General features: G+C 39.7%; 1 protein-coding gene across 1 annotated transcript in view; it reads left to right on the top strand.

Moving 5' to 3' along the window:
* Positions 1-27080, top strand: part of DLGAP2 (discs, large (Drosophila) homolog-associated protein 2) — a 101162-nt gene that overhangs the window by 36345 nt on the left and 37737 nt on the right. The window contains exons 4-5 of the mRNA XM_010566733.1: positions 11944-12091; positions 15682-15901. Of these exons, the coding sequence (XP_010565035.1) occupies positions 11944-12091; positions 15682-15901 (368 nt within the window). The remainder of the gene's footprint in view (positions 1-11943; positions 12092-15681; positions 15902-27080) is intronic.

Consider the following 27080-nt stretch of genomic DNA (forward strand, 5'->3'; position numbering starts at 1 on the left):
CTTAGTCCTATAACATCAAGTCGAAGGCCAGTGTAATTTATTATTATTATGAAATTGCATTTGAGTGAAATATAATGCAATAAGGCTTGCTGTGGTGGAGACAGGATACGTATTTGAATCTGCTTCCTTTCCAACTTCTTGCTTCCTTGGAGCAGTGCCAGCAATCCCATTTATTGTGGAAATTATCTTGACTCCCAGTAGTCCTAGGAGAAAAAAAAAACGTTAAACTTTTTAAAATTATTTTTTAATTTTACATTATGATTAGACATACCAAATAATTTGGATGTCAGTTTTTGTATCCTATGAACAAATATAGGGTCTGGGGAGGTGAAATGCAAGCCTTTTCAATTCAGTCCATTGTTTTCTGCCATGCTGTGATGCTACTGGGGATGGGGTTAAACTGTGCTGGAAGGTAGTTTGCGGAAGGTAACTTGTAGAAGGTAGGTAGCATGCTGTTAGGAATTTTCAGTTACAGTAAAGGTCAAAACAGCTGAACATTTTATGGAACTTGTAGCTGAAACAAAGAGAATGTCTGTCCTAAATAAGTTTTATGCAATCCTGGAAGACAGAATGACCCACATGATTTGTAAGGGTATCCTTCCAACCTAGTAAATATCTTTTCTCTGTATTTGTGACAAAAACAAGCAAAGCTGAGAGATGGAAGCATCAGAGACACTGGGATCCAGAAAGGAAAGCTGAAAAGAAAACAAGAATTTGGGACTATGTGATGGAAAAACAATTCTATGACTGAAGATAATATTCCAGTTGTTTGATGATTCTCAGGAATCTTTTTCTCTCAGGAAAATCTCTTTCAGGAAAAGAGTACTTAATATACTGATCATGTAAATGAACAGGATAGCACTGTAGAGATGGCAAGTTCCATTTTCAGTATCTCCTTTTTGAAGTGTTGTGAAAGACTCTGAAAGCTGTCTAACCATTTAGTCAAAAGGGATATCAGCAGCATTCAGCCCAAAGTTAACACACTGTATTTGAAGATCATCCTGGTATCACTCACGCAAATGAATAGTCGTGCTGTGCTGAAGTTTTCCATTATGCTCTGAAGTGACTCATGGGAAACTAGATGCTGCAAACATGAAGATGAAATAGGTTAAGGTACAATATAAAATAAAATCAGTGACAGCAATGTGTACTTTTGTTTTGTGAACCTCTAATGGCAGACTTTACTGTGGCCGCTGGTAGTCCAGATACCTTAGGCTGATGGGTGAGCAGACAGGTAGCAGATGGGAACAGATAGGTAGTTCAAAAGTGTAGTGTTTCAATGAGGAAGGAAATCTGCCATAGCACAAATTATTTGGTGGACTACCACAGTACAGTACCAGTGGTACTTTGATTTGTCTTGGCTATATTCTCCATGTAACCCTCTGCCAGGTTTTGGCCCCTGTATGGAAGTCAGTGTCTCAAACTCTGAGTCATGGTCACAGAGAAAGCAGCCATGCCTCCCTCAGATGTTTAACACCATTGCATCGGATGTTATTAAAGCCCATAGCACACTTGAAGAGCACCATACATGTCCATATTTCAGCCACTCTTCTTCACAGTCTGATATCTCAAGGCAAACCCCACTTCATTCAGTATTTTAAGATAATATGCCTAAGAAAGACCTGAAATGGTTGACATGTTTTCTGGGCTTATGGTAAACCAGATCAAAGCAGTGATCTGAGTTAAAAATCACCTTTCCCTGCTCTTCCCCTTTTCAGAGTGAGAGATTGCATTTTTCTGTGGCCATACTAACTTACACTGACTTAAAGAATATCTGCACTATGACCCAAGGCATGTCCACATGTTCTGGTCTGCAGACTCTATTATGGCAACAAAAACTTAGCCAAAGCACACAGTAAGGGGGTTAAACTGCAACAAGAAGATCTGACAGCACTTAATGGCCAGAGTCCTTGGCTCAGCAGGAATCATGGAACAGCACAGGCTCCTCTAATATATGTGGGAAATCTCCATTAAAAAAAAATTCTTACCATTTGTGCTAACCATAGCATACTGTCATGGTTTAACCCCAGCCAGCAGCTCAGCCCCACGCAGCCGCTCACTCACTTCCCCCTCACCAATGGGATGGGGGAGAAAATCGGAAGAGTAAAAGTGAGAAAACTCCTGGGTTGAGACAAAGGCGGCTTAATAGGTAAAGCAAAAGCCACACACACAAGGAAAGCAAAACCAGGAATCCATTCACCGCTTCCCATGGGCGGGCAGGTGTTCAGCCATCTCCAGGAAAGCAGGGCCCCACCACACGTAACCGTTACTTGGGAAGACAAACGCCATCACTCCGAATATCCCCCCCTTCCTCCTTCTTCCCCCAGCTTTATATGCTGAGCATGACGTCCTATGGTCTGGAATATCCCTTGGGTCAGTCGGGGTCAGCTGTCCCAGCTGTGTCCTTCCCAGCTCCTTGTGCCCCCCCAGCCTCCTCGCTGGTGGGGTGGGGTGAGGAGCAGAGAAGGCCTTGGCTCTGTGTGAGCACTGCTCAGCAGTAACGAAAACATCCCTGTGTCATCAACACTGTTTCCAGCACAAATCCAAAACACAGCCCCATACCGGCTGTTATGAAGAAAATGAACTCTATCCCAGCCAAAACCAGCACATACACTTACAACATGAGAGTGAAAACCAAATGAGAAGTTTGGAAGCACTGCATGAGACCAAACCTCTCTCTTTTTATCCATTTTTGCCCATGACGGTGCCAACGCCATATCATTTAGTGATGGACAAATTTGTGGGTATTTCTCCTAGAGAAATACCACTTTGGTAAGTACACAGGAAGAAGTCTTGATATTGCAGGCTGTAGGTAAGTGTGCACGTGTGGAGGAGTGGGTGTGCTGCCAAAACGTCATAGATTGAGAGTTTAAGCACAGCTTCCTTGCTAGAGAAATTAATGTCCTATTTCAATGCTCTCCATTGCTGCACACCAGTGATGCAAGCCTTCATTAATTTTGAAGGGTAAACTTCAATTCACCATTAACTCTTCTGCATGTTTAAATTAGCAATGGTTTTGAAGCCGTTCCTGAGAAATATTTTCAATAGAAGAGATGGGAAAAATGACTGGAAAAGTAACTCTCATCTTTTATATGCTTTTTATTTATCTTTGTTTTTTCCTCAATCTTCTGACTCTAAAAAGCCTCATTACACACTTCATTAGCAGCTTTCTGAGGCCCTATAGTGTAGTAGCATCTACTCAGAGTCTCTGAGGGGTGAAATTGGAGATTTACTGAGGAGAGTTTGAGGGCTAATTACAAAGCCTTATCAACTAATAATGCAATCAGTGGGCCACTGGCACAGTGATAGTGTTCGCTGCTGCAGTCAATAAGATCTGGGTTAGATTAGTCCACAGGGTTAAGAGGGAATGCTGATGAAGGGCAGCTAGTCATCTGGCTACCTAGGAAGTATCTTTTACGGGGTCAGAAGACGGTCCCCATCCTTTCTTCCTTTGCAGAATAATAGGAAATGCTCTGAAGCACTGTTAGGCACCTTGTTCCCTTAGAAGTAGCATAGTGTGAAACCCAGGGAGTAATTGAGCCCAGATCTCCTGCCTCATTGTAGCAAATACCAGCTTTATGTTGTAGGGCTGCAATGTATTACCCTCGATTAGGGATGGAAGGGGGATCCTAAGGCTCTGAACAAAGTGCAGAGTCTTCTCAGGAATAAAACAGGCTTTTGTCAGAAAGATGCAATTATGTGATGGATCACAGTGAAAATGCGGTAAGATTCAGGCCAGTGTCACAAGCACAGATACTGAGATCCAAGAGAAAATATGTTTCTGGTGCTTATTCCTTCCTGCTTTCAACAAATATGTTAGTTTTACTTTTCATTTGAAAAGGATCAAGAGCTACTTTTCTCATTTCTTTAGTCTTTAATAAAAACTAAATGAGACTATAAATTATGTGTGTAGAAACACTTCTCTTCTTCAAGCAAGTTTTTGAAAATTAAGATGCTTTTGGTTAAAAAGCAGGAATCCTGTATATATTTTCACTTTTCCAAATTTGACTCCATTTTTTCCCCAGAAATTACATAGTCTCATTAATATCTTCAACTTCAGCATGAGAAGGTGACTTATGTGCTTCAGACCTATTGGCTTTAATGGACTGTATGGTCTGTAGTCTACATTTGTTCTGCCTAATTATGATTTTTTGCATGTGTACATGTATATATACCAAAAGCAAATAAAAGAAAAAAAAAAGTGAGATAGCTTCCTGAAGAAAATGGTCAATATTCCATAAAGGGATTTAGGAACATACATCCAACATCTGAGTTCTGCTTAGGTCCTCAGAACCATTTACTGAACTGCTACATGATGCTTTAAATGCCTCTAACTTTTTGCCGTAACATCTGCCTGAGTTTTGTTGTTGCTGACCAGTTCTCTGCCTACTCTCCAGGGCAAGCTCAAAATAGGATATTGGAACAGGACTTTTAGGATTAGCTGTATGTGCACATCTGTCACCTCTTACAAACAAGAACTCTGAGTTTAGACTTCGCACATCAGACTTCTTTTAATATATGCACATTCTGCGTGATTTGGAGTACAGGCTTGATTGAGCCTACATCGTCTCTATCTTTGCAAGGAGTGATCAAACCACCAGACTGTTTAACTATTCCGGATGATTTCCTCTCATTCTCTTCTGGTTCATGTTGTACAAAATCCCTAAAGACTTACTGATGAGAAAGGTTCTTTCCTACCAGTGATTAGTAGGAATTTCATAAGGACGGGAGCACCAGTCTCCACCTCTTTCCTAACATATTCCTGTAATAAAGCAAATGTTCAATATCTTTCAGGCACCTTTTAAAAAAAAGGCTATGGGTCAATGATGAAAAATATAGGCGTCTTAAAAATTTAATTTGGCCCAAATTCTCATATCTATCACTGATCAAAGAGAAGCTCCAGTATGGCAAAGACTAGAAAAGAAATTCTTCTCTACAGATAAATTCACCAGATTTATATGTACTTTCAGGTTTTTCTGAAGAACCAGACTAACTGTGCTATTCCGAAGGGAGAATCAGACTTAATGTCTATACTCTGAGTTCTCCAATGGGCTGCATGCAGGCACATCTGTGCCCCTTTGCAGAGCTCTATTGACTTCAGCAGGGATCCAGAGAGACACAGTATGACTCGCAGCTGCTATACAATGGCACTGCTAGCTGAGGTTAATCATTAGATTCTGGTCGATGAGTTATTTCATGTACCTACAGAGACATAGTTAAGATAGATCCAGATAGAGAAATGAATATCCATTGAAATGCAAATCTCTCAATAAAATAGATTTTGATAACTTATGCTACCTTGCTAATCCTAATGCACCTCCCTTTTCGGTGCCCAAGATGAATCCTTTTACAAATTTTATCTTTTTGTCCCAGAATGATACTTCTGAATTGCATATACTGATTTAAACAGAAGTGATTGTACTTTCTTTAATGTTCCCATTCATTCTCAGATTTTTGGACAAATGCAGGCATGATCATGAAAATAAAAAGGTATGATTTTAGAATATTACAATTCTAAAAATTAATTTGATGGAAAATGGACTTTCTTTATATCTGATGCTCCCTTAATAAACCTGATAGACCCATTCAGAGTCAGAAGGTGACTTTCTTGCTGCAACTTTTAGAGGCCCAGGAAGATTTTAATTCACTTTTGGTACCTTCTTGACCCAGGGTGCAGTGCTGGCTGAATATTTGACAGAGAACAGGTACTCTGGGGAGTGATCACTATTTTGAATGTGAGTAGATCAAGGAATGACCTTGGCAAGTGTACAACATTTGCTGCAATGTTGGCATCATGTTCATACTTTTTTAAGCAATGCTATTAGGTTTATAACAAACTACATGATCTCAATCACTTATTAGAAAATAAAATACAGACAGTAAAAAAAAAAAAGGCAGTGTGACAGAATTCCCTTTCTCAGGACTTGTACACCCCATGTTCCCACTAAGGTCGTCTTGACTTTCAAGTACTGCTGCTCAGGAATCTGAATTTGTAGGGAGAAGTTAGGGGATTTCTTCGTTTTGTTTTGACCCTGGCTTAGCTATAAACTGTAAAACCATGTCAGCTTCTAAATCTGGCATTTCAAGGTGTCCTAAAAGTGAAGCCATGTTGTTTTACTATCATACATACTTTTTCACCAAAGGACAAAAAGCTTTTTCTTCTGCAGATGATGCGATGATTGCATAAGTCACAGTACAACACTGCGTGTTGTAATTCTAGCTTACAGTAATACTTGTCATACAGCAACAAGAGACTTCAGGAAACACACCGCAAGCCATCCTGGGTGTTCATCAGCATCTGAACTCAGTGATGACAAAGCATGGGCTGAGTGCTGCACAAAGCGATAGACTTCAAACGAGTGGTGCAAGGTGCTGTGGCACAGACCGCAGCGGGAATGCCTCAAATCCCCCAGCACTGTATGCTGAAGTCGTTGGGCTGCTTCAGACACTATCTGTGGTCATATAAACTTTCCAAAAGTTATAGAAAACAATGGAATGCAGGAAAAAAAAAAAACAATGTTAACTATTTACTGTCTATAAAGTAAAGTAAGCATCTTACTCCTTTTACAAATACACAGTGAGTAGAGGAGGAAATAGATGGCTAAATAATAGATAGCTAAAGATGAGGAAATAAGAGTCCTTCCCTTATGATTAGTTAATGCTTGATTGCAGCTATCGGATTAGCTTACATGATTGTTCCTTTCATTCTTCTAAATAGCTCTCTAGTTTTACAAGTCTTCTGTTACAAAGGCGTAAGCGGGGAAAAGATAAGGAGATGTAGATGTGCTCTTCCCTCTCCTGAAATCTCTTGACAAATGTTATCTAATGCTTTTTGATTACAATATAAGTAAATTTAAACTTCTTCCTACATTTTTACTGTACTGAGTCGTGTTAAGGATGGCTACAAGACATGGCAAAACACAGAAGGGTATTTGTTTTCTGGACTCAAAAGAGTAAAAAAAAAACTATACTTTTTTGTTTGGTTTTGGTTTTTTTTTTTGGTGCATCTTGTTGCTTATAAGGCTAAAGTAACAGCTATTTTTCAGCAGTTATTTTCCCCCATTCTGCTCTTAAATTTCATTCTTGGTGAGATGTGGTCAAGAACTGTTAGTTTGTACAAGAAGGAGAAGAGTTTGTGCTTTTGTGGCAGCCAGTGTCCCCAGTGAGGGAGTACGATTAGATGGCTGTAGCAGGGGTGAGCTGGACTCTGCTGAGAGACAGAGGTGTTGAGTCCTTGGGAAACCTGCGGGGGACAGAAGTAGGATAAGTGGCCCAGTGCTGGCTTCTGTGATGGTGTTTAGGAAGATCTTGAGCAGGACAACTGTGAGCTGGGAATTAAGAGGATTTTAGGGAGCAGTAAGGGATTAGGATCTGGGTTGGTCAAGAATGAAGGAGAGCTGTATTTGGGCCATTTGGTAAATGCAGGTTCTGGGGCTGGAGGTAGGGGCAGCTTTCAGATAGGAGCAGCAGGGAGTATGAGGTTTGGATACAGAGACCTGAGTTTTTGCAGACTAGAAGAATGCAAGAAAAAGGAGGCAGTGATGCAAGATTCTTAGAAACTGCTAAGCAGGGACTCTTTTTTGGACTGCTGCCTCTTCCCTTATTCTTTATCTATTTTTTGCTGTTAGAATATGGAGCCTAACCTCTTTCCCATTCACTCTATATCGGGGTGGCATGCTATCCCAGGTATGCTATCAGATATACTGTCCCAGATAAGCATGCCATGCTATAGCTCACTTTATGTGGCTATAATACAGTATTTCATCCTCCCTGAATACACTCAGACAATCTGCTGAGTGCTGAAAGTGCTGTTGCAAATTTAGCTGTCTTCACTGGGAGTTCTAAAGCTTCCTTTCTAGAGTAGAGGTTCTCAAGAGCTGCAAGGTCATTACATGGGACTGCCTTATTCCCAAAAGTTTCTCTAGGCTTTGAGCCTTGCTTGCAGCTAAGATACTTCTCATTAAATTTAAGACCTCTTCCTAGCTGCCCTGGACTTCCTCTGAAGCCAATGGAAAAGGCAAAGGAACCCTTGAGGACAAGAAAAGCTTTTAACAGGGAATCCATCCCTAAGATCTTCTCTCTTTGGAAAAGCAAGTGGGAAGAGAACTGACATACCAATTTAATTTTTCCTATTAGTCTCATCCTTTTCCTTCTTTTCCATAGTACCAAACTTTAGAGTCACCTCCTTGATGTTAGTGTGTGTATTTGTTTGTGGTGCTGGAGATGAACTGTCAAACCATCCCATGTGCTCATGCTTGTCTTGCCCTTCTTCAGTGATCAGCTGAGATATAAGATCATCTACTACAGAGCATAAAAGAAAACTATTTTCTTTTATCAAAGTGATAAAGCTGTGGTGTTTTGGAAATGAAGGTCAAGAATTTTGCTCCTAAGATTATAGACAGAGTGGATGTCATTAAAAAGCCAGCTTTTACCAATGTCACATGTGATGTGTGTTTTGTAGCATTGTTGACAAGCATGAAAGTTCCTTGAGCAACAGATAATGACATTTGAGAGCAACTGTCCCATGCAACTTTTGGATCTATGGTGTTTTGGTTCTGGATCATGTTTATAGCAAGGTCATCATTTTTACCATGCATTTACACATTTATTCTAGACGATAACTTTGAGTGTATATCTTAGAAATGAAAACTAATAATTTCTTTTTATCAGGAAGATTTCAAAGTATTAATCAAAGGGATGTGAAATTGCTTTTACAGCCTAATATATGTAACAGTTATTTTGCTACAGTCCTATGAATCAATTGCTCTCCTCTAATAAATGAAAAATTATTTAACTATCAGGTAATGTCCAAACTCATCCATCAAAACTCAGCTGCTTAGCAGTACCATGGAATACTGGGCTTCTTTCCCTAAGAAAGTATTGCTGTAGATATTGTTGATTGTATTTAATGAGAGCAATAACTCACAAGGAACCGGAATGTGCATAATGAAATACTAGGTTGTTGAGCATTACTTAGCAAAGGAGACAGTTATTAGGAGCCAGTTTAAATTAATTAATTATTAAGTAGTTTATAAAATAATTGATAATTTATAATTTCATTCTATTGCTTCTACCTTTTCTTAATGTGGCCCATGCTTTAATGAAGAAACCTCAAACCATCTCTTTCACAAACTGTTTGTGAACTCAGAATCCCAGATTTTGCCACCTGATGACAAGCAGAAGGTCCAGAGGGGACTCATCTATCTGTTTTGAAAAATATTAAATTAACAATACCGGACAGATTTAATAAAGCATATGCAAAGAATCAGAATGACACAAAGCCGGTGACAGTCATCAGCCTGCTGCCTATAGAGGAAAGGAGGTTTAGTTACATCCAGCAACTAAATATAGATAGGGAGACTCTACACCACTTCACCAAATCTATTATATTTGTCTTCATACCTATAGGAACAAAAAAGTGCTGCTACAGTTCTTGTTTTCATCATCTAAAACCAAATTAGACCCACTACCAGACAGCTATCTTAATCTGCAAATCACTTGGACTGTAATGACTTAATTAACCTCTGATCACATGCCCGCATCAATCTCATACATTTTCATTTTGGTTTTAGCAGTTATAGCATAGGTTCTGCATAGTTCACCTCCATCGTGAGGTTACAGAGGTATTCCACAGAAGACACTGAATGAAGACAGGAAGAAAAAAATGGGCTTTCTCCAGGGAAATTTCTTAAGAATTCAAAAAAGTGCCCCCCTTGCACCAATATGAGAACAAAACCTGTCCTTTTTTACTGAAGAAGAAGGAGGCAGTGGCACCCTGTCTTAGAGGAGCAGATAGCCCAGGCCCAGCCATTGGCAGATGCTCTGAGGAAGCAAAGCCATGCCTATGTTGACCCTAAGATGGCCAAGTCAGGGAGAACACATGGAAGTGCTTGAGATCAGATCTCCCAAGTATAAGGTCAGGAGGGTCTATAAATCCCATCTGCTCTTGCAGCTTGTGATGTGAGGGCACCCTGGGTCATCACATGTCCGGCATCAAAGGACATGGCTACACAGGGAGATGGAGCTCAACACTATTTGCTTCTCTAGTCAGAGCCATGATAAAAGGTCTGAGATTCTTCCCTGAGTGCTCCTCAGGGATTGCATCCAGCCCAAACTCAGGTTGTGACCACTCAGTGAGGAAGGCTGAGTCCTTCCTCAAGCACCTGACTATGGTCACGCTCAGTGTTTGATAAATGTGGTCTAAGAAACAAGGTCCTGGGTTGTGCCTCATTTTGCACCAGGAGTTGAACCTATGGCTTTCTCATCCACTAAGTGGTCTGGTCCTTCCAGAGAGGAAACTTACCCTTTCACAGGGAAATTCCCGACAGCTGGGGCATGTGTCACAGCCACGCTGGACTGAGTAACTCTGCCAGCTTAGCTTGAAATAACTGTACTGCCAATATTGACAGACGTTCAACTGGCACAAATCTATTGTTCCCAGAAACTGTATTTTTGTTAAAGCTACCTTTAAGGAATGAATATAAAAACTACCTGTTTACCACATGAAACCCAACATTTTCTGAAACATTAATTAATTTATGCACTGATGTGTAGGTGTGAGTGTCACGTGACTTCCAAAATCTTATTTTCAGAGGTTCTGAGAACTCTGGTAAACCTTGTTTCTGACTTTCATTTTTTTAAATTTTGTATTCATAGCAAAGTACTGTTCTTTTCTTAGGCTTATGTATTTTCCTGGAATGATAGATAATCATTATATTTAACATAAAACATGGAGACTGTCGTGGTTTAACGCCAGCCAGCAACTAAGCACCACGCAGCAGCTCACTCACTCCCCCACCACCCAGTGGGATGGGGGAGAAAATCAGGGAAAAGAAGTAAAACTCGTGGGTTGAGATAAGAACTGTTTAATAGAACAGAAAAGAAGACACTAATAATGATAATGATAACACTAATAAAATGACAAGAGCAATACTAAAAGGATTGGAATGTACAAATGATGTGCAGTGCAATTGCTCACCACCTGCCAATCGACACCCAGTTAGTCCCCGAGCGGCGATCCCCCTGCCCCCATTCCCCCCCAGTTTATATACTGGGCATGACGTCACACGGTATGGAATACTCCATTGGCCAGTTTGGGTCAGGTGCCCTGGCTGTGTCCTGTGCCAGCTTCTTGTGCCCCTCCAGCTTTCTCGCTGGCTGGGCATGAGAAGCTGAAAAATCCTTGACTATAGTCTAAACACTACTGAGCAACAACTGAAAACATCAGTGTGTTATCAACATTCTTCACATACTGAACTCAAAACATAGCACTGTACCAGCTACTAGGAAGACAGTTAACTACATCCCAGCTGAAACCAGGACAAAGACTAACATACCCTTGTAGTGGAAGCATACTGGAAGGAGCTCAGTGTGGTGTTAAGGTCCCAGTCCTCTAAACTGGGAGATGTGTTGTAAGAAAAGCATTTCTAGAGCTTTGTGGAGTTGCTCTGAGTACCTTATCAATCTATTTTTTTAGCTGAACATGGGATATTTTGATCTTTCATAAAAATATATCAGTCCTTTGAAGATAAAAGGTCTCTTGATGCCTAAGACCCTGATGAAAACCAGATGACAAGTAGCAGATTTCATCTATGAAGATTTTTAGTTACTTTGGTTTGTGCTTTAGCTCTGGTTCTTGTTCCTGTTGACCTAGACATTTCCTTTTAGTAAAGTTCAACACTAATAGCCAGGAGGCTTGATGATGTTTAAATACAGCAAAGACTTAAAATTTCATATCACCTAGGTTAGCAGAACTGCAGACAGATTCTCTGCTTGTGCTAAGGTGTTTGACTACAACAGATCTATGATGCTTTATGTAGAGAGAGGTTTGGACCCTGGGGAATGGATTTTGTGAGTCTCATACAAATTACTGTCTTTAGTGTCCTAATTGATTCCATCTGTAGTTTTACACCCTTTCCTTTTTTCTTCCTCTTTCCTTTGTAGTCAGAGCTACCTTCAAACTGCAAGTGACGTGCCTGGGGGTCACAACCTGGATCCCTCTGCAAACTACAATTCCCCAAAGTTTCGCTCAAGGAATCAGAGCTATATGAGAGCAGTGAGCACGCTCAGTCAGGCCAGCTGTGTTAGTCAGGTGGGAAATTCTTGTTATAACTTTTCTTATAGGATAATCACAGATGCGAGAGTTGTTACTAGTGGATGGTTTTAGTTTCTTTTTGAATTAACATCAAACTGAGGATGTGCATTGTCAATGTAATTCAGTTCTAAGGAATGCAACCCTTGTTCAAAATTTCAAGAAAAATACTGAATGGTAGAAGCAAAGGGACACTATTGCACATGATATTTTCCATTTATTTTTCATTAAAAATACAAATACTGGTATTTTCATTTTCAGTCTATATTAAATATTTAAATGTTAAGAAGATTCAGACTGAGCATAAGGGGCACAGTCCTACAATACTCATCCTCTGAAAATATCTACTCTGATTTCAGTAAATGTGGGTTGCCAGATTAAGATATAGATTGATATAATTATGCTTCAAAGGACCAGTGACTCATCTCCAAACTCAATCCCTCACTCTTCTTGGGTGAAAGAATAAGTCCCATCAATTATTCTACGTATGGGGACTTCTGAAAAGAGACATTTTTCCACCCTGCTGGTTTTATGTTGGTTAGTTAGTACTAATTCATGTTGAAGTGAGATCTGAATCAGGCCTGAAGTGCAAGCAGCCTTATGAAGTATGTGCATGTTCTGTTTAGCAGAGGACTTTACGTAACATTTCCAATGTTTCTAATGTTCATTGGTCCTGACATTTCTTCCCTGTGTTGCTTCATGACAGATGGACCCTGCCCTCTTCTCAGACATGTCTTACTTTATTTGTCTTTGACCATTTAGTGAGGCACCTAAGAGTACAGTAGCTAATTATGCACAATGGTTATGTTAAAAAAAAATCTTTTTTAAGCAATTTTATATTCATTCATGTTCAATTTGTATTGCATGGCTATTCAGGCCTGGATTCAACTCATCTAACTTGAGGCTTTTAACTAAGGCAACAACTAAAGCTTCCTCTGTAGTTAATGGAGTGAAAGAGTTTCTTCCAGGACAATGCACATCCCAAGTGGGCTGAGAGCCCTCTGGAAATGCTTGTCAGTCTCCACTGACTGTAGAGAGTTGGGAGGGACTAGTTGCCTGACTAATGCCCTTCAGCCAAATTCCTTAATTTATGTGGGATAAAGCTAAGTATAATCTTGCATAGCACACATCAGAATTAGAAACAGACAGTCATTTTCAAAACCTTTCATTATTTTTCATGGCTCCCTTGTGAAACCTCTCCCCATCATTCTCATGCCTTGGTTTTCATTACCCTGGTTTGGTTATTTTCTATTTTTATTACACTCTGGTTTTGAGAAACTTTCACAAGAATTAGATCCCGAGTTCCAAGCAAGTGCTGTTGGCTGTCACCTAACAATGCTATAATATAGAGCTATTCTAACATCTTCTGCCTCTTTGACCATGTCTGTGCGTGGAGATTTTCACTGAGCTGTCCATAATGTCTAATTGGTTTCAGCAGTAGTTAAAATTCTTCATTCCAATGTGCATTACCTGGAAAGATGTCCACAGTAGATTTCATTTGCAGGTAGATTGCTCAATTGGCCAGATTAACTAAACCTGCTGGATATAGTTCCTTACTTTCTTTTTCAGTTTTCACTAACCTATGTAATTTGTGTCAGCTACATACTTCTACCTCACAGTCCAGCTGTTTCCAGACCAGTAATAAATGCATTTAATGGGTACTACACAAAGTAAATGTGTTAAAATAACAAGTTCTGAACCTTTGCCGTTTCTGGTTCTTTCTCCATGACACCATCATCTTCTTGTCCCATCTACATAATAGCAGTTTGTATGATTTGTGGTATTTTTAATGCCTTTTTTGTGAGATACTTCCTTTTTCACTCTTGACCAAGGGTGGAGTCAAGAAAGATGCTGGGTTCCATGGTTTACATTTTTAGCTTAAGTTTTAAAACCTTTATTTTTCTATTGTCAATGACCTTGGTTTGAAAGAAGTGGTTAGTACTTAAACTGTTTACGGATTACATTACCATAAATTTCCTGATCAATGATGTACGCAAAGTATTTCAGAGTAAGATTTTTTTTTTAATCTTTTCAAGATTGCATTAGTCTACTTAACTTTATTAGAAGCAAATTTTATGAAGGGTAATGTAATTCCTTTCAGAAGAGATTTAGTAGCCAAAATGTCTTACATGAAATTAAAATATCAGTTATTCATTATCATCAGAAGTTCCGTATGAAAATTCCATTTACTTAATCAAAATCCTAAAACATTTGAAACATTTGCACTCATTCTGTTTCCATAATGAATAATGTTCTAGGAACAGTAATAATGAAAAATGCACTTAGCAGCTGTATAGAAAAAGTAATATCAACTGGATGTGCACTTTAGTGACGCTACGAATTTTACTTGGTGTTTATACTGATTTTGATTACTAGCACTCTCGTTTTAAAAAAATTATTATCAGGAGGACATATCAGGAGGTCATGCATTTGCCTGTCCAGTGTTAACTTCCTATCTGATTTTGGATAAATATAATTGGAATTATTCAGGTACATTTATAGGTAGTTAGGGCTGACTTCAGAGATCCTGTTAAAAATTATGTGGGTAGAATTTAGGCACTCATCTTCAAAACTGCAATACACGGTTCCCTCCCAAGAGGTTCCCTAAGCCTGGCCAGCCTGCCTAAACCCTGTTTATCATGAAAGCGTCCTAAAAATGTACAGTTTTGCATCATGCCCAACCTGTAGGGCAGGGTCAGCAGGTAGATGCTGCGGGGAGCTGGAGGGTGGTGCTGAAATCCCCCAACCTGGTCAGGGATGCAGGTAGGCACACCGAGGCTGAGCTGCCAGGCAGAGTTCCTCAGCACACCTGGTGGCACAAGTATCAGGCTTAAAATAATGCTGCTGAAGAAAAGGCAGCAGTAGTGGCTGCACCTCGTTTTTCCATGGGAGTTGAATGGCTAACCCAGATAACCAGGGAATTAATTCAGTTTAGGGCTCTTCTCAGCTAAAGGTGGTCCGAGCATTACTTTCTCATCTGACCACTTTTCAGTCTATTTCAGACCATGGTTATTCTTTCACATGCTTCACTGGACACAACTCTAGATGCAATATTGCTCAAACCTTTCAGAAGCATCACCTCCTCTGAACTTAACACATCTTCAAGTATGAGATACCTCCTTGAGCCCCTTTACAGTGAGAAGAAGATAACAACCTGCCACACAGGCTAAATGTCCATGAGTAGTAACTTTGCTGATAAGTGAAGAACAAAGGCAATCCACCCTCACCTTCTGAGGGCTAATATTAGTATAGCTGATTTCTGTTCTATCCTGGCAGAACATGGATTTATTTCAGCGCAGAGTGATCTTGTTGGTTACCATTAAATCATGTATTTACAATCCTCTAAATATGCCAAAAGATACTGAACGTAAAATTAATTGTATGGCATGTGTGATGTGCTTACTATATACATATAAACAGCTGATGTAAGTTAAAAAAAAAAGTGTATGTGATCAGAAGGGATTACTACATTTTAACTATTTGCTAAAACAGTTCTTCATCAATGTACAGGTGTCCATTTGAGATGTTGAGGCCGTGATGATCACAAAAAAGCAAGTCAAAAATCAAATGCATTGTTGTTGTTTATTCAGATGAGTGAAGCAGAGGTTAATGGGCAATTTGAATCGGTGTGTGAATCAGTGTTTAGTGAAGTTGAAGCTCAGGCAATGGATGCCCTTGACCTCCCTGGATGTTTCCGAACAAGAAGCCACAGTTACTTGCGTGCCATTCAGGCAGGCTATTCCCAAGATGATGAATGTATACCTGCGATGGCATCTTCCAACATCACCTCAACTATCAGGTCAACAACAGGTAAGAAAATCTACACTGACCCTTCCACTGTTCTGCATGTAAAAATATATCGTCTTGTTTTGTAAAAGGGCATTTTGACACTGGAAACAATTTCCGTGTGTAGTGGTAATATTTGACACCAGTATTCTTAGGTTTGTAATACTGTACCGTTGTGGCTACAGCTTGGAATAAACTCCTTCTAGGGAGAATCCTGCAAGCATAATATAATGGACCTGGACTTTTGACCTCCATTTCCCATACATACAGTTATCCAGGTGCAAATATAAAAATGCAAGTGCAAATGGTATCATTTAGATACTGTTAGACATTTAGGTATTTTTATCTATCACATAATTGATCTTCTAAAGGAGATCAGTTGCACTGACTTTAATTTAGATCCTTAAAGTACCAAAAGAAAAAGAGAAGCAAGATTTTAAATATTTGGTTTAAACACTTACAGGCAATTAACAGGGAATTAATTACTTACTTTTAGAAAAGGTGTAACCAGCTGTATCTATACACTGAATCATAAATGTTATGGCAACCTTCACACATCTGCTATTACTCATCAGTAACCATTAGCATTCATTGTTATACCGTTCACTTTTAGGATCTTTTAACATTCTTTTCACTTTCTTTTCTCTTATTAGTTGCTTAGCAAAGATGATAGCTTTATTCATTTTAGAATGTTAACATTTAGTACTGGTAGAGAAAAGATTGCACAGATAGCAGTTGCATAATTAAAATGAAATCTATAACAAATATGTGTTCTTTGTTAAGTGATCCAAATTCACTTTTATGTTTCCAAATATGTTAATGTCAGTTCCTAATTATGATATTGTCCTTGCCACATACTATTAAATTGCAGTGCAGGCTACCCATCTACAAAAGGTAAAAACAGAGCTCAAAATGTATAATGCAAAAATACTTTTAAAATTATTTGCTTGACACATCTGTTGTATAACAGAACAGTGGGAGCTTAGAAAGGAAGTAAGCTGAGGTTGAATAACATAAATTTGCATTCCAGAAGGAGCATAAAATGTTATTTTATCTTAAGCATAGTATTTTAATTGCTATATATAACTTTGTGTAAAACCAGAAGTTGTGGCGTACAGTGCCACCTCTAGGGCCGTTTCTGTCCTTTGTTTAATAGAGATGCTATCATGATATAAAATGAGAATTTACTGCTACCCGAGAGACTAATTTTCATCTTTGTCATATAGTATTGTGTTATTATTATGAAGAAACTTTCCATGGCAAAAGACACAACTAAATATCTATTTTGGTATCTGACTCCAGGTACTGAATTGGAATACTTTCAGAATTACTTTGGCTACCAAGTTGATTGGTTTTAACCTAAGCTGTCTTGAGTTTATATGCTAGATAAGCCCAAAATTCTCACTGAAAAGAATTTATTTTTTTTTCTCTAGAGCATCAAAGCTGAATAATAGAATATGTTTGAGAAAATAACCAGGTTAGGCAGTAAATATGGTTGCATCCCAGTGTTTCCATACTTATGAAAAATGTTTTGCATTCATTAGCAGTCTGCCGGTTAAATACTATGGTTTTGAAAACTTTAAGCTTTGTTTCACACGTGGCTTCTCCCTCATCTCGGAAATGATTTATCAGGTGGATTTTCTTGCCCAAATATGTAATCCTTCTGCTTTGTTGTGGTGAGGTGATATTGATGTTGTGGAGAAAAAAGATGATTTGAGATGTTTTCCTGAGCCAAAACTATTTCCAAGCCTATGGGCTGTATACAGTTCTGAACGTCGTTCTGTACTCAAAATATTATCTCTGTACCACTGAGCAAGTTTGTCCTCAGCTTCTATGTAAGATAAATATTCAAATTAGAAATATTTATCTGATTTGCAAGAAGAGAAAGGATTGTGTGATTCACTATTAATTGAAAATTTCAGTTGCCAAATAAGTTCTCATTTTTAAAACCCTAGGGGTAACTCTTCCATATTTCTCTCTTCAGCCCCTGTCAGTTTGGAGGGAGATGCTTCATTTCCTATCATTCCTATAATTAAAAAAAAAAAACAAAAAACAACCTTACTTCTTCAGCCATCTCTGAAAATTGTAAAAGAAGCAGTTGCCTGAAATGTGAAAATGGTGTTGGCAGATATTTGACATTTATACGGGCTTCATTCAAATAAATGTCAAAAAGGTCGAAGTTTCACATCAGCCTTCAGTTCCAGTTCAGCCTTTTGATTTCTTAGGAAAATTACATTACATTAATTCCTTTTTTGCTTCTGATGTAACAAACTCTTCTTGGCAGAGAAACTAAAGCAATTTCTTAGAAAATTAACGGGCATTGCAATTTAATTATTACTTGAAATTTTAGTGATATAGGTCATGACTGCCTCTTATCGATGTTGTAAAGCAATTAAATCATAACACACAGGCTTAGCTAAAAATTAATTCATGTAACTAAAAATATAAATCTAAAATAAAAAATGTAATATCTGATCTATGAATTCAATTACAAAAGTATAGGATATATATTTACAGCATGCAGTTTCCTAAAATGTTCCTAGATGCATTAGCAGCTTTCAGAAGGCAGGAAGGTTGCAACTATAATGAACATCATGCGGGACATTATTAATGGACTCTGTTAACAGGGTTTTCTAACAGATGGAAAATGAGCTACCAGTGACTAGCTCTTCTTAAATGTATTCAGCTTCACAGAGAAAGCCCAATGGTTCATCAGTAATATCTATGGTACTAATGAACACATAACTTTTGCAGGGACCCAAGTAGTTTAATTATTTGCGGGACCAGGCTTCTCCACCTCTGATGGAGACTGTGTGGCAAGACACGGGGCACTACCTGCCGCCCCAGGTGTAAACGAATGAGACAGAAGTGACAAGGCAGAGGAGGCGGCCGGCATTGCTGGCACGCTGTAAGCTAGGCCCGGACTCGGTGACCCCTGCTAAGACTCGTATTTCATCGTGGTTAGGGCATTTCTAGCCATCCCATTTCATTTTGTAAAGAGATGGTGAACCCAGTAACGAATGCTCCTGTTAAAAGCCCTGAATGACAGCATACGCGTTCTGTCGGAACTGACTCCAGTTGCAGCTGTCAGATGCACAGCTGAGAAAATACAGCTCCAGCTGCTGCTGCCTCCCACCTTGTCCCTCCGGCTCAGACAACATGTAATTTCCTGAACGGGAAGTCACGGAGTGCAGTAGTCATCCTAACGACTACCGCCTCACATCTCCGCTACTCTTGCAAGCATCGCTTCACTTTCCAGGAAGAGTTCATAAAATCTGGGTCCCTTTCCCAGGCAGCACCAGGTCGGCTCCCTGTCGTCTAAGCACGTCCGGACGGATACGCGCGACGGTGTCAGCTTGGAAGGCTCCTTCCCGGTAACGTCGGGGTAGCGCGGCAGAGTGCTGCGGGGAGGGACGGCAGCTCCCCGAGGGACGGGAGCTGTGTCACCGCCAGCCCCGCGCATAGCGAGCCCCGCCTGGACGGTCCTGTTGGGAAACAGGCTGGGAGCTGTGCCGCGGTAACACGTTATCCCACCTGCAATACCCGCGTTCTCTTACCGAAAAGTAATTCAGATACCCTGGTACAACACTGGATTGTACCACGAAAACAGAACCAACGAGGAGGGCTGGAAGGTACTAACGACTCTCGCCCTTGTTTCCCCTTTGCCTGAGAAGGTCAACTTCTTTTTGTTACATGTCCTATATGCAGGCAGAGCCCTGTATATGACTTATTCCATATGTTATAGAATATTTCAGGATGTTTCCTCACAGGTTTTTTTCCTACTGATGTTGTGGGGGTTTTACTGTGAATGCAGAAATCCTGGATTGCAATGACACTGGAGGTAGTAGTTAGGATGGTCTGTTGTGAAGCAGAAGAACATGTTAAAATCCCTTCTCTGAGACAGAAAGTAATTTGGTATTTGCACCTTTAGCCATCCAGGATAACCTGAACGCAGGCTTATCACCTGTTGAGATGTGGGGGGGCACACTCAGTTTCTCCTGATGGCATTATTATACGTTGTATAAAACACTTTCACCTTTATTGAGAGGGACACTGCTGCTCTAGCCCGCTGCTTAGGACACTCACCCATCAGGTGGGATATGTGCTCAGTGAATATTGCTTTTATATGCAAATTGAAGCAGCTAAAGCAGAAAAGACTAGATATCCTATAAGGAGGAACTGAAGCATTCCAGTCAGAGGTACGAAATCCTTCTCCAGCAACAAGCACCAAGTGAATGGCCTCGGTTAAGTTCTTCAGCTTTTAGGCCGATGAGTAAAAGGGAGCATCATTTTCAGTTTCTTAAAACTACTTCACATTTTCCTCTAACCCAAGTTTTTTGGCTACAACTGTATTTTTTGATAAATGGATTAATGACAGAAAAAATCCACCCGGCTAAGGACTTCAGCACAATGGGGATTGGGTCACGGTACATAAAGGCATCCTGGATTTCTGTTCTATGTTAAGTGTCAGTCCAAGATCATTGCTCCCGCTTCAGGGATTTCCAGCTCATCTTGAGAGAAACTTAGCATGAAGCACTGCTGATTTCAGGGAATATAGCTACTAGCCTTAAGTGGCCAGTACACTGCATTACAATGATTCCATTTTTCTAGAAAACGTAGCATAATGCAAACCTGTCAGATCAGTTGTATATGCACCTCCTTTTATCTAATTTGTAGTAGGTAGCTCTACTAAACTCATGCTTACTAAAGAGTCCACTGAAAAAGATGAGAAGTGGGGAACTGTCTTTTGTCCATTTTACTTTTCTCAGCCAGTAGGACTCTGCCTGGCAATGAGTAAACTTCAGAGAATTCCACATTTACTGAACTATTGAGCACTAATTCCAAACCCAATTAATTCAAACAAGGTCACATTGCATGAGGGAGTTTTCAATTACAGCTCATAGGATTACTCAGAATGCCTGAGGAATTGCAGATTTCCTTTCTCCTGACTTAAAGCTATTTTCAGCTTTCCATTTTTTAAAGAAGGGCCTACGTAGGGTGAATGTTTAGAGCACATGTTTGATATTTAGCCACAAAACTCTCATTGCCAGTAAACAGATTGCATGGTCACGTACCTACAAACATTAAAGCATGAGAATATGATATTTCATCAAGAAGTTGTACTGTTCCACAGCACAGCTACCCCTGCAGACACCAAAAAAACTGATTCTCTGGTTGCTGTCTGAACACTAAAGACATTAGTTATTCTTTGGGGTTTTGGTTTTAGGTTTGTTTGGGTTTTTTTCAAAGATATGAGGATACCAAGGGCAGGCAAATGTTTAAGTCATGGTGCTACTACATATGGAGCTAGTGGAGTTCAGTGAAGGGTCACTAAGAAGACAAAGGGTCTTGAGCATTTCTCCCATGAGGAAAGGATAAGACAGCTGGGACTGTTCAGCCTGGAGAAGAGAAGGCTCAGAGGGGATTATATAAATGTATATAAATATAAAAACCGGAAAAACACACACCTAAATTCCTAAAAGAAAAATGTTTTACGATCAATAAATGTGTGATTTTCTTTTATTTCCTCAAGAATGAGATACTTCATCCAGGTGGCTGCTTGGATCTTCTTAATACAAGGCACTATGGCTAGGAAAACCCAGCCAAACAGGGGAAAACCTATGCATGAAGTAACATCTCCACAATTTGTGTTCTTTCTTTAGAAATAGATGTTGAGTCTTAGAGGTTTTTACTGGTATCCATTGCTAAGTAATAGCTAGCAGTGGTATCCACAACAGGTATGTTTAAAACCACAAAACCTTAAGCCCAAATAAGATATAGAAGGCTGTTTTCTCAATTATAATTTGCCTATTGACTTTGCTTAGTTACTGTTGGGGCTCCACGGAATTATCTGGCACTCTGACTCCCTGCAGGAAACATACCATATATCTGTGGGAGCACTTGGGGATCCCGAGTTAATGCTTTGATGCTGTGCCAACTTGTGCGCCTATACTGTGAGAATAAATCTTATACTAACTAAACGATGAGCCCAGTTCTACACTTGGATACGCACACATCATTTTCATTGCTCTGGGTGTATCTGGGGGGAATAATTAGTCTTTAATTCTTTTAAATATATTGAAGTTCTGCTGCTATGCTGACACTGCTGTTAAATAGCAGCTCTGCGTGGTGGAAGTGGCCCAGGGAGTCACTGGGATGAAGGTGACACAAGCCCTTTGGTTCGAGGAGTTCAACAGAGGATGGCCAAGGGGCCATTGCAACTGTTTGTAAGTCTGGGATTCCCTGAGATGGAGTAAGGCTGTGCAAATTGGGGCTGCCTGGCCGCCTGGCCTCTTCAGGCTGATGAGGCATGAAAACAGTTGGAGCAGTAGCCAGGAGCTTTTCATAATTTTCATTCTCCTTGGTACAGATGATCTGCAGAGGCAAAGATAAAAAATGAAGTCGCTGCCTTCAATCTATGGTTAGTTTAAAAAAATGTGTAATGAGTGTTTCTTCCTTGCTCCTGCTGTTCTGTGCTTGACATAATTCCTCCGTAACCTATTAGATTTGCCAGACAGCTGGTTCTTTCTTTATTAAAAAGAACACCCATGCTCCCTCCCCTGGCAGAATTTGGCTTCAAAGCTGTTCTGTGGGATCAGTTTTCACAGAGTTTTCTCACCTTTGTTTCCTGTATGATATATGGGGTTGGGGGGAAGAATGTATAAGAAAGAAAAAAAAAAAATCATGCAAGGAAGATGATTCACTGTTCAGTGTTTGAAGCCTTCCTGACATGATAGAAGCTAACAGAGGTAAATCTCAGCCCAGCTGTTTAGCCTGAGGTTGCCAGAGGGTTTTGTCCTCAGGTGGGTCTGTGCAGCTGGGGGAAGTTCGCAGGGTGGGTGAGCCTGGAAGCACCAGTTCATCGTGCTTCCTTGTGCTTCTAGTAAAAAAGAAGGCAGGACCCCTCTCCTGCCAGTGCTTCTCCTTCTGTGTTCCTCTGTGAATGAAAAAAAACCTCTAAGGAGCCTTCTCAGAGGCTCTGCATGTATTTTTGTTGAAGGTATATGTACGTCAGGAGCCATAATGATGACATGTGCACTGGAACTACAATGCTTGCTGTGCTGGGTATACAGACATCATTTTAATTGCATTCTGACACTAATTTTTACTAGCTCGTGTGTAATATTTCATCCATCAGGGCCTCAGTCCATCAGTTAATGTAACTGAGCATAACTCTTGAAATTGAACCAATTTTGCTTGCTAACAAATTGCCCCTTAGCTTTGTTATGCTTTCAGTGCAACAGGGGGGTGAGCTCTGTTCCGCTCTAGCTTCTTTACAACAAAAAGAATTCTTCCAAAAACCAGCATGTGCAGCCACAAAGGAGTTCCTCTCCTGTGGGTCCCAGCAAAGGCACAGGGGCCAATAGAGGGTATGTGTGAGGAAAGAGATCTGCACTTCAAAATAACAATAAACTCCTTTACAGCAGGGCAGGTCTTGCTTCCATAGGGACCCTTCCATTTCCAGAATGTCCATTGGCTAGTAAATCTCTTTCCAAAAAAATGTATTATCAGGCATTTAAGGAGGCAAGTTCAGGTGCTTTTGCTACTGTTCTGCCTCATGGCAAGGACATTTTGATTAATGCTCGCCACTCACAAATGTACTTTTCCCGAGGGACATTATTTCTAACTTGCAAAATTGCCTTTTCCAGGAGAACAGAATGCTAGTGGGCAGCTGCCACCCAAATCCTTCCCAATAACAGAGGCATCTGAAGGTAGAGACAAAGCAAGTTCTTCACTGTTTAAATAAAGCCATATCTGTGTTTCAGTGGAGAGGCACAGAAGTAGGAGAAAAACTTTTATAGTTACCTTTAGTTTTAATTCCAGCAAATGCTCTCTTTTGTTAATATAAAAACCCTCTTGGGATGCTTGCACATCTCCGCCAGCTTCTCAGCAGCTCCCAACCTCTATTTTCACTTCCCTGAAATGGAGTTTCATCAAGATAAGCTTGTACTTAAGTCTCCATTTCTGTTTCAGGAATTTTATTCAGACTCAGATCTACCCTAGAAGGACAGCTGGTAAACCTGATACTTAAAACACACTTGAAAGATTTTTTTCCAGATGATCAGAGAAAATAAAGATGCCAGAATTGGTGACATTCCTAGGGCATAACCAGACAGAATTAGCCTTGGCCAGACAGGTTACTTGAAGGTTCTGGGATTTGCCTCCAGATCAAATCATCTAAACACAGATGCTTTCGTGCCAACTAGTTGTCTAAGTTCCCATGACAATAAATTCAGATTAATTCAAAGATAATATCAAGAATGTATCAATGAGTCATGAGTTTTACATGAATTTCTTTACCTTTGGGGATAATTCTGTGTCCAAAAAAATACATATATTTCCACTTCTGTCTCCTTCCCCAATCAAAAAAAAAACCAACCATAAAAAATTCAGTCATAAAAATTCATCTCACCTAATATGTATATCTAAAATGTAGGTGTCAAAGGCAGTCACATTAATGTCCTATTATAGTCAATGAAATGTGATTTATCTCCTTTAGGACTGGTATCTGTTATGAAGGAATTTGTCCTCTGGACATCCCTATTTCTCTCTGTTGCCTATAAAAATGGTCTACAATGATAGCATAGTATACCTAGCTAACTTTTATAAATCTGAGGTAAAAGTCAGGCCTATTCAAATTTCATTATAGGGTGAAACCAAAGATTACATTCTGGTCCCACTGAAGACAAGGATAACTGAGAGAGCCATGCTCTGACTTACAGGGTCGAAAGCTCAAAAGAGATGAGAGCTCAGAGAGAGCTCATCATTTGCTGCCCCTAAATGTAGGGCTGGCAGCCTGCAAGTAGCTTTCTGAGCGCTGGTTTTGACACTGATGCTGACTCCATCTGCACCTTGGGTAAAATGATTTCTTGATTTGACTATTGCCTGTACCATTACCAATCTCGGAAGTGCACTCTGAGACTATGTCCGGACCTGAAGCTCTCTGTGGATTAAAAGAATGATTTAAAGGTATTAAATTCTCTTTAATTAAAATATTTTGCAATCATTTAAATTCTTTAATGTAGGACCATTATCATAATACACTGTTAAAATTATACCGTTGTGCAACACTTCCTTAAGATTAACTGAGGAAACTGTTTTTCTTGTCCTATTCAGTTTGGAATTCCTTACTGTAAGTTAACAAAAATCACAAGCTGCACATAAGAACAAGAATAGAAAATGTACAAACAAAACCAATGATAAGCCTACATAATATGTCTGTGAGTGGGTTTAGGAGGCTGATGGAAATTATTTGACTTAGGTGATAAGGGTATGTGGGAGGTCAAGAAAAGATCTTTTAAGTACAGAATTACAGCAATATTGGTTTGATTCTACCGGAAAACATTTTCAAATTTTCTGTTTTATTTCAATGTGAAAAGAGTAGCCCAGTAAGAGTGACTCTTAGCTTTTGGAGCTCTTTTTTCTCTTTGTCTCTTACCATTTGATGATGTGACAAATGCAATCTGTGTTCCTGCAAAGCTGCACATACATTCTGTAAATGAAATAGAGCATAGTGAAAGGTACATTTTTCCTTCCTGCAACCAAAAAACTGAGGTGGTGTTTCTTAATGCAACTTCAGTATTTTAGAGGCACATAGGAACTGTTTAGAAGAGCAAAACAGCTGTCAGCTCTTTGCCTTCCCATCTACAGGATGCTGGTTAGGCTATAATTTCTCGCTAATTAACAGAGCTAAAATAGAACCCTCTGTAACTAGTCCATCAGCAATCCATGAGGTTTGTGTTGCCCACATCTCTTTTAACTTTGGCAAAGGCTTACAGTTTCTGATCTTGATGTCTTGTTTGATTTGCATTTCTGTTTTGAGACTAACATTAATTACACTGTCAAAACAGATTTTATCGTTTATGTAACATGGCCTGCCTACAGACCTAAGTTTCCTCAATATAGAGGTAACAACTTACGCACCGAATGACTTGATTACAGCAATTCCTTTTATACTGTTCTCCTCCTGGGAGATTGTAGTGTGTACTTAGACCCCAGCTTTTTCCAAATTTAGTGGCCACACTCCCACATAATTGTTAGTTTCCTGTACAAAATCAGATAGATGTGCAGAACTTAAGCCTAGAAGGATCTACTCTGAATACTGAGTCTAACCTGATGCACACACAGATATTTTTTAGAAAAAACAGCCAGTAATTTTGCCTTACCCCAGTAAATTTTGATTGAGGTTATGTGTCATGCTAATGATTTCAGTCTTTTTTCACAAGTGTTATATAGATTATGTTTAGCAGAAAGATGTCAAAAACAGATGCTGCTTAAAAAACAGCATTTTTTATGGGACTCATATGACAGCAGTGTCTCAATGGCATGCTATTTCAAAAAAACTCTTTTAAAAAAGTTGTATGTAAAAGGCACACATCTTGCCTGTGCCAATAATATGTTATGATAATGGTCCAGATCCTGAGTTTGTGTGAATTGGTCTGATTCCACTGACTTCAATATCAACAACTTCAGTGGGATTAACAGCACGGTCTAGTCCAGTGCCTAAAACTGTGCAATCAAATTAAAAACTACAGAAATACAGAGGGTTTGCTTTTTTAATACTTCTGTGGAGCTGCGAAGGGACCTTGGGCCAAGCTATTGCTAGCTGCTATGTAGGAGCTCCAGCAGAAAAGCTCAAGGAGCAGGAAATTAGGACTTGGTCATTAATGCAGGCAAATTCCACGCAAGCTTGCTTCAACAACCAGCTCACAGGGGATGTGAAGCAGAGGAGATGAAGCTCCCACCTTTCCAATGAACACAGGTAACAGAAGACAGGAGAGGTTATGTCCTGGTGCATACCAGAGTCCTACCAGTGCTGTCACAGGGACAGAGCTTTTAGCTGGAGTTTCTCTCACCCCTTTAGGCATCTTAAAAGTAGATGTCCTGATCTGAGCTGGTTGTCCTTGATTCTCTTTATGGTTGATGAAGAAAAGTAGGCACCTGTGTAGGATGATTCATTTCCTGGTAAAATAAGCATCTAAGATGGGTGAGAAATGCCCACAGTATTCCTTATTTTTCTCCCAGTAATTCTAAAAGAGATCAGACAACTGCCTTAGACTTGGATGACTGGTTTTTAAGTGACTAATGTGGGGTGAGATGGATTCCCATGAATAGATCTCAAATACCATCTTGAAGGTATGATATAATTCACTGTTACTAAAAGACCTTACTTAAAAAACTGGCAGAGGATAAATGCAGCGTT

Source organism: Haliaeetus leucocephalus, unplaced genomic scaffold (genome assembly GCF_000737465.1).
Source record: "Haliaeetus leucocephalus isolate CR32 unplaced genomic scaffold, Haliaeetus_leucocephalus-4.0 Scaffold217, whole genome shotgun sequence".
NCBI lineage: Eukaryota > Metazoa > Chordata > Aves > Accipitriformes > Accipitridae > Haliaeetus > Haliaeetus leucocephalus.